Genomic DNA, 14,866 nt, shown 5'->3' on the forward strand with positions numbered 1-14,866 from the left:
ATAAAAGCACAATAAAGAGTAAAGTAAGAATGTACCTTTCATTTGGGTTCCAAAGGTAAGTGCCAATTTTGCAAACAGCTCCGGGTCTTCGAATTTATCTTCTTCAGCTTTTACCCAAAAGCTGTTTTCTCCTATTTCTTGAGGCTCAATCTGAAAGAAAAAAACAGCAACTCCAGAGTGAAAAAGGAGTGTTTTCAAGGGCCAAGTTCAAACAAATGCTACAGAAGTGTGTGAGAGCTGGGCTGAGTGAAGCTGAGCAGTTCTGGGCTGTTCTCTCCTGCTGCTCCCTGGAGCTGAGCTCTGCACTCCCCCAGCACTGCCACCAACAGCAGCTGCCTTTTCAAGTGCTCTAGATCTCTCTTGACCACTTTCCTCAGAGTTCCCCAACTCTTCAGCACTTCTTCCCTGAGAACTGGATGGAACAACTTCCCAGGAAATGAACTGTCCCTGGCAGAGACTCAGGATGAGATTAAAGGAAGAAAATAATCTGCAATATAGAAGCTGAAACAACTTGACTCTTCATGTATGACTCACAACTGCTATTCTCTTTTCAAAATATATTCCTCTAACAGCTTTGAACACATTATTAATTATTGTTTGTAAGTTTGTTTAAATGCCAAGTAATTTCCAAGGGCTATTTCACTTCAAGATGATAAGCAGAAAATTTGGCAACACTATTTGTCAGCCTCACTCCAATTTATCTGCTACACCCTGAGCCTCCACCTTTCAGCCTTGCTTTCCCAGCAGCTCCAGGGAAGACATTTTAAAAAACTACCTTAATCCAACACTAATGGGGAAGACAGTTACAGCAAAAGGGACTAAATTAAACAGTAAGAATTTTATTTCTCAAATGATGGCTCCTTAAAAGTGATGATCAAACAGACTTTGCAGTTTCTCAGTAGGCAGGAGATCCCTGGCACTGTTCCCAGAGCACTTAAGCAAAGTGTCCATCTGCAGTTCCTCCCCATTGTCACAGCCAGTGCTCACAGAGACTCCAGAAATGGTTCCCATAAACTCCCCAATGGAACTGAGCACAATGAAATTGGCTGCAATTACCAATATGTATTATAAAATAAAACTTGTTTTTCTCTGTGCTTACAGGACAGCAGTCTATGTCCCACAGTTAGAAAACTTCAGCAATATATCCTGATTCACTCCTTTCTCCCTAGATATTTAGCTCCTCCTCCCACAATGAAGGAAAGTTATAATTTATCCTTTGATGCAGATTATTTTATAAATACTACAGAAAAGTCAAGATTTTCAACCTGATTTTAAAATTTATTTAAATTAATACTCTAAAAACATGGCTGGCTGTTTTATATCATTCTAGTTAAGTATACTAAAAGCCTGTTTTTAAACTACCATGCAGATATGCTTTCAGACTGTTTCAGGGCATCTCCAAATATTTTGAAATCATTTGAAATCATTGAAGCATTAATTCTCCTGCCAAAAGAAACCATAAATAGGCATTCCATGCATTTCCACACAGGCTCTCTTCTCAACCTTCTGCATTCCTCTTCCAAGACTGGTGAGATTATTCTGCTGTTCTGTTGCCTCAAAGAAAGAGACTTATGACCACTCTGAATTTAGAGGAACCTCAACTGGAATATGCACAAGTTCTCCTTTTATTTGCCTTGATGATTTGGTACTTTTGGAACTTTTTCCTACACCAACCATCCACATATCTTATTTTATACCACTAAAAAGCTGCCAACCACAACTTCCAAATGCAATTATTTAGTCTTGCTAACAGATGCAATTATCTAATACCCCCCATTTATTCTCTTTATACAGGAGGAGCAGTGGCTACACTGCTCAGAAAGGGTATTAAAACAAACACAGCCCAGCACACAGCTGGATGTTTGCATAATTCCTCCTGTTAGAGAGGGACTGCATCTACTGAGAGGCAAGTAACAACTGGGAACTGCTTTAAGGCTTCACTTGCAAATCAGATTGTGCTTGCACTTTAATGTTTATATCTTAAGATGATTTTAAAAATGAAATGTGATTAAATACAACCTTGTTAAGACTCTGGAAGCTCATGGTGCCCAAAGCTTTCCCTTGAGCAGTCCCATGGCTCCTCCCAGTGGCCACAGCCCTGCTCCAGCACACATCACTAATTGAGAACAACCAATAAATATCTGGGATAAATAATCAGCAAGTCACATTAAGGCCTGATCACCAATCCCTGCACTCACAGCTATGTTAAACATATGAAATTAAGAAGCTTAAGTTGGTTTGTTTTGCTAGGTCCACATGAAAGCTGCTTTAAAACAGTTTGGAGATAAATATTTATTTATATACAACTTGATGCAAAGCTGCACTTCATGTTCACTGCACCTGATAGAATGCATTGGAATTAAGTTGGCTTCCTGGGATATTGGTACAACAAATTCTGCCAAGATGAATCCTAGTTAAAAATCCATCACTGCATGGTACCAAGAGTATCTGTGAAGTGAAGGAGGGGAAGGAGCATCATCCCCTGTCATACCTTTGACCAGTTGATTCTCTTCATTGAGACCTCCAGCTTATACTTCTTCTTTTCCTTCATGCCATGAGGCAATGCTGGGATCACTGGGAAGGGAGCAAAGGGAACCCCCCCCAGAGGGGGAGGCATTGGGGGCCCCTCCAAAGGTGGTGGTGGAGGGATGGGTCCCCCAGGCAGAGGGGGAGGAGGGAGAACCCCTATTTGCCCAGGAAGAGGAGGAGGAGGAGGAGGAGGAGGAAGAGATTCTATTTGCCCAGGCAGAGGAGGTGGTGGGGGCACGAGCAGAGGAGAGGAAGGTGGGATGGCATCACCAGGCAGAGGAGTAATTGATGAACCAGGGAGTGGAGGGGGGGGAGGAATTATTCCTACACCTTCAGGATTTGCACCAGGCAAGGGAGGTGCTGGAGGAATAATTCTTTCACCAGGCAGGGGAGGTGGTGGAGGAATTAATCCACCAGATGGAGGAAGAGAAAAAGAAGGAATTGTTACACCAGGGAGGGGGGGAGGAGGAGGAGGAGGGGGAGGGGGAGGAATGGTTCCACCAGAAAATGAAGGTGCTGGAGATGGAGGGTCGTTCTCACTCGGGAGGGCTGGAGGTACTGCTGGGACTTCTGTCAGGCTTGGACCCTGAAACAGAAAAGAGGAATTCTTTTCAACAGTGACAGGAGGCAGTTTGATATGAAACTGAACCAACCAGGATGGGTTTTAGCCAACTGCACCTCAAGAAAGTGAGAAATGCAATTGTTCTCCTATTTAAATGAGAAACAATAACAATAGATTATACCACGTTCCATAAAGCTGCCAAGTAAACTGAATAACCTAGCATTTTTATAAAAACAAATTGTTTCAATTTAAAAGAAAATTTAATAGTAGCAGTAACATTTAAGTGAACAGAACAGCATTTTATTTCTTACCAATGCACAAACCATTTATTCCACTTAGGATACCCCAGCAAGCTGGGGCAGCAGGGATGAGAATAACCATGCTGAATTTTAACAACTCTCATCTGCTGCTGGAAAATTTTCCCCAGCAATCAGAGGAGCTGCTATTGCAGTGCAAGAGGTCACAGGAGCACAGCTGCTCATAACTAGTCTGACATCTGGAAGGGTGAAGGGTGTGCAACAACCTGTCTTTTAAATCTTCTTTGGTAAGAAGAAGAAAGAGCAATCACAATATCCATTCCCATAAGTTCTTACTAATTATTAAGGATGAGAAACAACAGTAGGTCAAACCATCAGAAGGGTGAGTGCAGCTAAAAATAAGTGTCATCATATTCTGTGGGGAGCATAACACTAGAAAAGGGAACAGACACTAGAATTACATGGTTAATTAACCAATGGTCAGCATTACTGTGAATGCCCCATCCTGTCTGGATAATCTGAACACTGGTAGAACCAATAAAACAGGATTAACAATTAATTAGACTAAAAATACATTTTTTTTTCCTTTGCACAAAGCATGTTTCCTTGGCCCACAAGTTATAAAGCAACAATTGCTGGAGAACTCATTAAAACAGGCTGTCAAATCTCAGTGTAACACTGGCTTGTAGGAATGTGCAACATGAAAATCACCAAGAAGGAAGAACAGGAGTGTCTGTGCCTTAGAGTCCAAATAGGAAGTGAGATCCCAAGCATTAAAACAGCAAAAATAAAGACAAAAAACATTGAAGGAGTAGAAAAGAAGCCCAACTAAATCATAATATCTGTTAGTTCCTAAAAGGTATAAATGACCTGTCTAAAACCCAAAGTTGGTGTAAAAAATAAAAAAGGCTTCCATGAAGTGTAAGAGTAAAAACTACATATAAAATCAAAAGCCTTCAAAAATAAACACTCCTAAAACAAAAACTTTCTGCAAAACATACAGGAGCAGAAATGTGAAAACATAAACAAACACCTGCAGGGGATAAAAAAAAATCAGGCTGGATACAAGATTTTTATAGCCTAAGGAACACTTTTTCTCAATAAAGCAGGTACCTGTGACAGGTTGAATATACTACTATTTGAAAAATGTTACCTCCATTAACTACCCTTAGTAACTTATGCTGGCTGCAAAACAAATCAATACACCCAGAGCAGGCTGTGCAAACTGCAGAGAAACACAGTTACTCCAGGAGCAAATTCTGTTCAACTCCTCCTCCTCCCAAAAAAACAAAACAAAAAAAAAATTCAACTAGCTATAGAACTTGATGTGACACAGTTTGATTACCTGAGTCCTCAGCTGCTTGACTTCAGATTCAAGTTCTTTGATTTTCTCCTCTCGTTTCTGCAGCTCTGCTTGTGCCTCTTGTCGAGCTGTGAACTCCTCATCAAACTGCAGGGATTGAACCAGTACAGGTGAGTTTGCTCAGGTGTGGCCACAGCAGAGCCCACACTGCAGCAATTCTCTGAACAGCACCAGAGCTGGAGCAGTTGATGCACTTTTAACTCTTTCAGCTGCATTTTTCTAACATGTGCATTTTCAGTAGCACAATTTCTTCCATCAATAAGTCAATGACAGAATCATCCAGATCCAGCTACTCAGTACAGGTTTTTCTCTCCAAGAGAACACTGCAGACTTCTCAAACCAAACTCAAGCACACATCTATTGCATCAAGCTTGAAGTCATTACAAATAAAATCTGCAATCATCATGTTCAAGAACATGTTCTGCCATTTGGCCTGGAAATGGCAGAACTTAGAGCAGACTAGCAAAAAATGAAAATTTTGAATTATTTCAATACACACCTTCATAACACACAAACTTCACTACTACTGCAGTTAATATAGCATATTAATTCATTTTTTAAGCATGTACCTGCACTTTAAGTTATTTACTTGAGACTATTTCAGACAGAAGAGCAACAAGTTGCATTTTCCCATGTACAGCAGAGGAACACAACAGAAGAGATGCACACTCAGCTGCTTCAGATTTCAGACTCAGCTGCATCTGAGCCTTTCCCACACACAGAAGCACAGAGCTGGAAATATGAAATCCCATCCTCCCTGTGAGAGGCACTATTTCCCAGTTTCAGCTGGGAAACAAGCTGTGCTCCTGTCAGGATTCTGTTCCACACCTTCAAAGAAGCATGAGTAGGACTTACCTTTCTGGAAAATTCTGCTGCTTTCTTTTCACTCTCTTCTACTTTAGCTTTGTCCACACATGCATCTAGAATTGAAATAAAATATTACACACAAGTCAATCAAACACATCATAGCTCTGAGGTGATTCCAGCCAGAATTACCCTGTGAGCCCACAACACAAAGGCAACAGGCACTTTGAATTTTGTGTCCCTGACTCATTTCATTAAAGGCTATCCCAGAACAATGAAAAAATTCACATTCAGTGTAAGTCTAGAGACAAGAACATGAAGAAAAACAAGGGAAAACTGCTTAAAGAGTACAAACCAACAAGATGTGTAAAGTTAATGTCCATCCTTCCTCTGTATTTAAAATCTGGGTCCGTGCCACTGCAGTGCAGCACTATCTGGGACACACATTCTTCTATGATCTTGTAATACTGAGGTCTAAAACAGGAAAACATTTACAAGACAATTAGAACATGAAGCCTTTATGCAATTGGGGAGGGGGGACAACTAACTGCTAATATCTGAATTCCACAACTGCCAGAAGGAGTAGCAAGTTCAAACTCTTATTTGTAAATATTTTGGATATGGTGCCTTGGCCTTGCTAGGACACATTAGGGAAGCTGATAATGAAAAGATCAGATCCAAGGCAGGTGGGAGTATTTCTATTATCAGTTCTACAACTGTCATGTTCTTTGAAGCAATGAAGGCACCAAATTTAAATAAAGAGCCCAAGGAGTTGAGGATTTCGGGATGAGGGTGTTAGACCAAGCTTCAGTCCTGGAAATAAACACTATTATATTTACAAATGCAGCCAGAAGATAAATAACACGCAAGCTCAGAGTGACTTTTCAGGCATGAGCTGCTCAGTTCACCAGGGTCTCAGTGTCAATTCTTGCCCCCAGCCCCCCAAAAGCTGCAGCTGGCACTCACCGGACATAGTAATCATTCCTGATCAGGAGGAAATGCTGCAGAATGGACAAGAAGTAATTCTCAGAAGAAGTGTCTTTCACCATATTGTACAGCAGGTGAAACACTTCACTCACATCAGTGCAAACATTGTTAAGAAAATACAAGTACTTAAAACAACAACTTAAAAAAAACAACCAAAAGACCAAAAAGCCCCACTGGAGCACAGAACAGCCCCCCCAGCCAAACACAGCTCCAGACATTGTTCCCACTGGGAAATCAAACCCCTCCACACTTGGAGCTCCTGACCTTAGCAGGAAATATTATCTTTTCTACTAAGATTGTGCACAGAATTTCTGTTTAATAATTAGGACCATGCTTCATTATCAATCAGAACACTCATACTATAGACTTGATGTTTAGAATCCTGTAAAAATATCTGACACAAAGCTTTGTTTCCACTCTGAGCTCAGCCAGGCTATTGGCAAACACACACTGGCCAAGCATTTTTCATTTGATTTCCTAAAGATGACCTTTACTTGTAATTACCTGCTGCAAAACAACAACATTTCAGGGGATTTTATAATCCTCCCACTTATTGCCTCTACCTCCCTCTGCTTCCTCCCAAAACCTGCAAGCAGCCATTCTGAACTTGGGGAACTCTGAATTTCCTGCTCCTTCACAGCTGGAAAGGCACAAATCTGAAATGCTTCAGAACCTACGAGAAATTTTCTTCCTTTTATTATCACAACTCATTTTTCTTCAAACTTATGATCTTCCATGGGTATAATTTTATCTCTTCATGTATTATGAGACAGAGTTTAGCTTAATAAATGTTATTTATGAGAAATTAATTCAGTTCCCAATGCCTTACATTTGACATGCAAATTTAAGCACTAATTATCTAAATATTTTCTAACAAAAAAATGCAACTGGAGAGAAATCTGCTTGACAAAGCCCCTGGTAAGACACACAACTGAGACAAATAACCTGCACATAGAGCACTGTAATTTCCATTTAACAAAGTTCTGAAATGACACAAGTTCTAACAGCACTTCCTTAAAGGATATTCCATTTCAGCTTTGATATCGTTGAGACGATGTGACAGTTCAAAGTGATCTTCATCTTTGTTCTCATCAAACACCCTCAGCTGAATGTCAAGCTCTTCATTCTCCTTATCTTTCAAGGCCTGTATTTCAAGGTAGAGTATATCTTAATTTTTCCTTTTTTAAAGCAAGAATTCCCCCCCTTGAAGGACTGTATCATGATGAAATAGAAGACATTAACCTTTAGAACAGAAGCAAGTTTTAACTCAGTGCCTGGGATTTTTTTTATTATAATGATTCAACTGAGAAAAACTAAAGGTAAAATACTAGCTCACAGAGCAGGTATGGCCTACAGAACAAACAAAAAGATTTACAGTTGAATTCATTTCTCTTAATGGGACATAGCAGTTCCTGCTTGTTAATGTCAGAGTTCCAAATCTCTCCTCAAGTCAGAAATATTCCTGTCTCTGCAGCTGCATGAATTCAGACATGCAGCCTCAGAATCCATTTCTGATTTGGTTTTTCCTCAGAATGTCCCAATGCATTCTCAGCAGGCACATTAAAGAAAAACAGACTTCATAGAAAACAGGAACAGCAGTTACAAAGAAAGTTAATCTAAGATTGGTTCCACAGCCAGATTCACATTCACTGCATGTGCAGAATTTGGCTACCCTCATTCCATTTCTAATATAATGACTTGTTTCAACTGCTATTCTGGTTTACACAACTCATGAGAACCTGGGTTTGGAACTCTGAAGACTGAGAGCAGATTTGGATTGATAATCTGATCTTCTGTACCACCAATCCTTCCCATTTACAGTTCTGATTAAAGAGTTTGGTTATCCTCAATATTCACAGTGGAGAGAACAACTCCTGGGTACAAACTACTTACAGGCAATATTTTCTTCAGGCCACAACGTAAAAACTCATTTCTCAAGTGTATCCTGAAATCCAGGTCTTCAGGGGATGTAACCAGGGCATTGATGAGCTGCATACATGCTACCTGTAACCAGAAATACATGAAAATCAATCTTTCAGTCCCTGCTGCAGGTCAATCCTAAAACTAGAGATGATATTAGTTATTATGCAGCACACATGCAACACTTGGGTTTATTTTAGCAACATCACATACTGCTCTGTTTCCATACCAGGGTGCTTCTGCTGTGTCAGAATAGTGCCATATGAATTAATGATCACAGAATAATCTCCTGGAATGGTTTGGGCTGGAACCTTAGAGCTCATCCAGTGCCATGGCAGGGACAGCTCCACTGTCCCAGCTGCTCCAGCCCCCATGTCCAGCCTGGCCCTGGGCACTGCCAGGGATGCAGGAGCAGCCCCAGCTGCTCTGGGCACCTGTGCCAGGGTCTGCCCACCTTAAATCATGCACTAATTATTCCCAAACTGAAGTTGATCATTGTACCTCCTCTTCTTTCTCCTCAGTGCTCACCAGTTTGAAAACAAACTGTTCCTACAACAACTAAAACACAGAACCACCCAATAAACATCCATACCCCAATTAGTCACATCACCAGGTGTTTTTTCCATTCCTGCAGAGCAATGCTGCAAAATGCCTAAAGTCTCAGGATGGTGGCTAATGCTTTAATTGAACAGCTGTGCTCTTTAATTGATTTATTTAAAAACAGGTAGACAACAGCACAATGCCAAAAGTGCTGATCCACATTACAAGACTAAAATGGGACTCAAGGGAAATACCAAGTTTGGTAAAAAGATGTTAACTGCAAATAGAGGCAGCTTTAGAGTAGGACAAAAAAAAAAAAAAATCAATAGCTGCAGAGGAAAAAAAATCAGATAAAAAGCACCTTCCTGTTTTAATTACATTCACTATTTAGCTTTAATAGAACACCTTATGGAGTCTCAAATTTCTATTAAAACACCCTTTCAAAGGCACTCTCTTGATAGAGCTGCATCTTCAGATAATGCAGTATCATCATGCTTGCTTGAATGATTCTTGTTATTTTACTACTATGACATGACTTAACAAGCCAAAGCACATGTCCAATCTGAAATTAATAGAGAGAAGAGGTGCCATCTGCTCTGATTGCTTCTGCCAGAGACTCTGCCTTAATGGCTTGTGCTAATACATTACCAGCAAAGAATGACTTTGGCAGAAACAAGGTAATGAGTCCTGCAATTGTGCCTTCACTGAGTTTCAGTGAGCTCTGGGGGGAGGCTGGCAGCAGTGGTGGGTGCTGCTTGTTGTTTGCCTTAAATCAACAAGGTCATGGAGTAGGAGACAACTCCAGGATGAATTCTTCAGTGATAGCACTATTAGGATTAGAATGTCATTTATAGGAACTTATTGGACATTATTAACTCATCAGCTCTGAAACAAGAGGTGCTGATGGTAAACACAGCATTTAGGCAGCTACAGCTGATGTGTATTTGAGCCAAGACTGGAAAAAAACCATCCCAAGGATCCCTGCCCTGCCTGTATTTTACCATATCTTTCAGCCAAGGTGGCTGAAAAATAAATTTGAGTACAAAATGTGCATGACTACTGTATTATGAGAAGGTAATAACTCAAAGTCATCCTTTATTAGGATATTATTGGCCTCTATGCAAAAATGGCAGTACCAAAAAAAACCCAACTAATCTCAATTAAAAACAGCTTGTATCTTAAAACTCTGGTGCCCACAGAGCCATGGACACAAGCAGCAATGAACATTATCTAAGTATAACTTAGTAAAAACCACCAGCACAGATTATTTTATTATTTTATAAAGATAATTTTGAAAGCTCACTGGATTACCCTCAGAGAAGCCCAGAGAAAAGCACATGTTGAACACACAGCAAGGAGAGCAGAGTCCTTGTTGACAAAAGTACCAATAATATCCTGCTGCACTTCACTCATCCCAAAAGGAACCCTGCCAAAAATGGGCTCATCCCATGCTCCACCTGCCATAATTAGCATATACCTGAATATTTAAGAGCCAACAGGTACTGGTGCCTCAGAATAGATTTATTACCTGCACATTACACCTGGAATGCAAGGAAAGAAATATCACTAAGGTCAAGATTTCTAAATCCTATTTTTGGCACACAAAGTGAGTTCCTTGGCCTCCCAGCTTAACAAGTAGAAAATCCAGTACCAGTATTAGTACTGGTATTTATTCTCCTCTCTGACCACTGGATGAACAGCACAGAAAGATGTTTTGTGCTGATTAAAGATCACCAAGCAATAGGGTGTTTCAGCTGGCAGACCCAGAGAGGGAAACTCACCTGCAGCTGGATGAACTCGTGGTTCTCCAGGCCTTCCACAATCTGAGAGAATCGTTCCTCCCTGCTGTGCCTCTCAGCAGCAGTTGTGATAGCACCTAAAAGCTTGTCCAGACTGACAGAAAGACAAACTGTCACAGGAGCACAGCACAGCCAAACTGACAGAGTTTAAATGAATTTATCTACAGAAAGTTGAAAACGATCCAAGAACCAAGTGTTAAAAATGTCTACAAGGATAATGTTGAAATAAGAAAAGACTTAGAAAATAAGAGAAAATCTCTGTATTATTTCAGCTAAGAAACAATTGATGAGAGGGGAAAATCCCTATCTTTGCAAAACTGTGGACTTGATAGACATGTTTAACATTTGGAAATGCCAATAAATTGTCCTTTCAGAAATCAAAATAGTTTAATCTATTTATTGCATAGAAGACACCAAGTTTGCCCATTTTAATCTTCAATAAATAAACACAGTGGTGAATTTACAGCAAACTTATGCCAAGTGATTATCTTTGTTTTAAAAATCTCATGGGCAAGTGCTAAATAACTAAGTTGAATGTTCCAAAGCCCAGTTGTAAATGTAAACTTCTTGTTCCTGTGGCAGAGAGGTGATTTCAGACCTCCCACTTCAGCCACAGTCTCTGCTCGTTTGCTTTTCTCAAATTAAAACTGAATTAAGGCAACACAACAGGTGAAGTCTCTAATTTTAAACCACATTATTAAAGACTTAACAGGTTACATTTGTTTCACTGACAACTTTTCCCACTTGGATCCAAATTAACAACTGATGAGCACAAAAAAAAAAAAAAAATAAGCTTCAATATCTCACTCACATGTTTTCCTCTCCAACAATGCAGATGGCAGAAAGTATTTTCACTGTCTCAGTCATCATGTGTGGTTGCCTTGGATCAATTGCTCTTGACAGCAGCAGGAGACTCCTTTCATCTCCTAAAATCCTTTGCAAACCATACTGGGAGAGGAAAAGCTCATGGTGAAAAGGTTGTGCTTGCCTTGGGTGCTCCAGATCCTGAGGGATTCTCCCAACCCTCCCTCCCAGAGGGGCTTTGGCAACAAAACTCCACCAAACCCCCTGCTCAGCATTTTGGGACACAGGTCAGTGTCCCCAGTCTTGCATTTGAGGCTTTTTTCTCCTGACAGAGAGATTCAGATCCTCAGGAAAATCAGTAGCCACCAAGAGACAAATCAGATTTTATTTTCTATCTATATCTGAAACACCTCAGCAGTATGAAAAATGTGCTTTTCTCCCATTTCATTAGAAACTCTTCTGTGAGATTTTTCTAAACTGAGTTAAAGTAATTATAAATAACTTTTATGCAGTTTTATTTGCTGGGTAAGATATATAAATACAAAACTTTAGATTTTGCCATGAATGAAGCAAAATCACAAGTCTAACTGCAGTTAAAAGATATGAAATCCTACTCAATTTGAATCAGTTGAAAAGTATATTCTATTAACAATCAATCATGTACTGAAATCTGAATTTGGAAAGCTATTTATCTTCAGTTTACAAGTAATTAATTTCTAAATTTACACTATCATCCTCTCTTTATCCAATATTTTACTTTCAGAGATCAATTGTGTTTAGCAAAATTAAGACAAAAAATGCAGAAAGGTTCATGAAGGAAACTCTCAAGAGAAGTTACACTAAGTTTAAAACCTGCATTTCCAAACAGTTAAACACTGAATATCCAAACTCTCCTTCTCTCTCCAATACTTAACATGTTATGTGCAGCTTAAACTCAACAAAATCCAATCATACTAGAAGTATATGAATTTAAAAAACAACACTTACTTTATTGTTCATAAATGCTTTGAGGCACTGGATAAGTTTATGTTGATTCTTCTTATCAATACTTTCTTGCCTTGAAAGGAATGAGGAAAATCACATATGGAAAAATCTTCCCAACCTCCCCATCCCTCCTTTCAAATGATCCAGCTCCTTACTGTTTCTTGTCCAGAAGCTTTTCCAATGCATCCAACAGAAGTCCAAGACCTTCATGTCCAAAATTGTTAACCCAGCTGGAAAATAAAAAGCCATAAAAATTTTTTTAAATTATTTTTTTAATCAAATACAAAACCTGCAAAGCTATTTCTCTGTTAGTGCTTGTGCATCCCTTCACAGGTTCCACTTTTAGTCTCACTTCCCAAAAGATCTGATCAGCCATGAAGGCAAACAGTTCCAACAAATCCAAATTGCTGAAAAACACAGAGCTGCAAACATTTCACTTGTCCTTACCCAGGCTGCTGAGAACACTGCTCTCCTGTCAACAGCATAATTACTCTGCTTTCAAAAAAAAATAAAACAAACCCAAAGCCCACAACTCTCCTGCTTAGCAAAAACAGCATGATGAAAACTACTGCAGAAATTGCTCTGCTTACCTGACTGGGTTGCTGGTTAGAGACACTCTCAAAGACTCCAGGCAATTAAGAAGTTTTTCATCTGAAATTCCAGATCTCAGCTCATGGATATATTCTTGTGAGGACAGGGTACACTCGTGCTTGCTGTTTTTTAGTCCCCCCTATCACAGAAGGCAGAATGCTGCTGAGTGTTCTAATGATCAAACAGTGTTTAGATGATAAAATAAAACTCATGTTTCCACATGAATTTTCAAACCATAGTACCAGTATTCAAGACATCTGACTTGACTGGGATTTGTCATCAGTGTTTAATACTTTTGGTTTTACATGGCAAGGATAACTACTCTTGCTGGAATCTTTTCCATTTCTTTGAGTGAAAGTGCATGTAGTGCAAATGGAATATAAAATCTTAATTCTATCATTCAGCTGTATTAACATATTTAATAAGAGTGTGTTAAACATCCACTTCACAACACTGTTGGAAACAATCAAAACCACAAAAAAACCCAGTTCATGAGCTATTTTTTGCTGTACCATAGTCCATGTTTGGTCCCTAAGAGAGACCTCTAGAGGATCTTGTTTGCTGGGAAAAAAAAAATCACACAGGAGATTTGACAAAGAGCCCTCTCCTGATCAAGTGCCACTACAGAAGAATAACTACTCACACAGTATTTCACTATTAAAATACCTGAATATCAGTTTTACAGCTATAGTATTCAACCCCATGAACAAGACAAAACATTTCTCCAAAAGGTGCAACTAATCTTTTGTACAGCTCTGACAAGTTGCAGTAGGCTTATCTCAGAAGAGTGGGTTTGATTCATTTGCAGCTCTTAAAGCTCCTTAGCTCTGAAGGGTCTGTTGAAGAGAACCTGATAAAGATGTCATGGGTGTTAAGGCAATATCAAGTGCCTGTCCTAGAAGAGGATTTTTATGCATTTGCTTTTAATTCCATCACCACAAATATTCCAACTGTCTCTCTTTCACAAAGCTCCACTTCTTACAAAGTTTCTGGTTTGCTGTCTTCAAATTCTTACCATTCATTTTCCAAAAATACACTAAGTATGGCTGATGACAAAATGACTTGGCTAAATTGAAGTGAATGACTTTGACCTAGGCACAAAACAGAAGTGAGTTCACAATATACTGGGAGATTGAGAACAAAACCAGACTGTGCCTGCAGTGAGACAGCAGGGTCTCCTGTGCACTGTGTCAGCTTTGAGGATGTTCCTTGTGCAAAGCACCTTCAGCTGGGCATCACATGTCTCTACACATCCAAGGAACCAAGGGAAAGATGAGGAAGAAGGACATAAAGGGACTGGAATCAGTCACCAACATCCTAAGCAAAGAGTTGCTCTTCCACTGGAAGAAAAATGAATAAATGACTGGGGATTATCTGCTTAAAAGTAGGAGCTCATTGTAAATCAGGTTAATATATCAAAAATCATCAAAATTCAGCAAATTCATCACTCTGAAGGACCATAAGGTAAAGAACTAGGAAAAAGGAACAGCTTTATCCCACCCATTGGATGGATGAGAATCAGAGAAGATTTTGTGTGTAACTAATGCACATCATCTATACAATGTGGACCTAACTGGGCACAATTTTGTCATTTCAGCCATTCCCCAAATGTTAAGAGAACAGAAATGCTGCTGAGAGCCACAAAATGTACAGAGATGAGACAAAGGTAACTTCAGTCAATGCCACTGCCTGTTCACCTAGACCTGAAATACACTCTAGACTGCAA

The 14,866-nt window shown here is 39.6% G+C and overlaps 1 protein-coding gene across 1 annotated transcript in view; it reads right to left on the bottom strand.

Moving 5' to 3' along the window:
- The window catches only part of DIAPH2 (diaphanous related formin 2), a 157,681-nt gene that overhangs the window by 119,200 nt on the left and 23,615 nt on the right, over positions 1-14,866 (bottom strand). Inside the window, exons 5-17 of the mRNA XM_079319084.1 lie at positions 13,140-13,279; positions 12,705-12,779; positions 12,553-12,622; positions 11,573-11,709; positions 10,744-10,855; positions 8,396-8,506; positions 7,513-7,646; positions 6,482-6,589; positions 5,871-5,989; positions 5,567-5,631; positions 4,694-4,798; positions 2,492-3,115; positions 36-150 (exon numbers count right to left, since the gene is read on the bottom strand). Of these exons, the coding sequence (XP_079175210.1) occupies positions 36-150; positions 2,492-3,115; positions 4,694-4,798; positions 5,567-5,631; positions 5,871-5,989; positions 6,482-6,589; positions 7,513-7,646; positions 8,396-8,506; positions 10,744-10,855; positions 11,573-11,709; positions 12,553-12,622; positions 12,705-12,779; positions 13,140-13,279 (1,915 nt within the window). The remainder of the gene's footprint in view (positions 1-35; positions 151-2,491; positions 3,116-4,693; positions 4,799-5,566; positions 5,632-5,870; positions 5,990-6,481; positions 6,590-7,512; positions 7,647-8,395; positions 8,507-10,743; positions 10,856-11,572; positions 11,710-12,552; positions 12,623-12,704; positions 12,780-13,139; positions 13,280-14,866) is intronic.

This window comes from Erithacus rubecula (genome assembly GCF_903797595.1).
Source record: "Erithacus rubecula genome assembly, chromosome: 15".
Lineage (NCBI taxonomy): Eukaryota > Metazoa > Chordata > Aves > Passeriformes > Muscicapidae > Erithacus > Erithacus rubecula.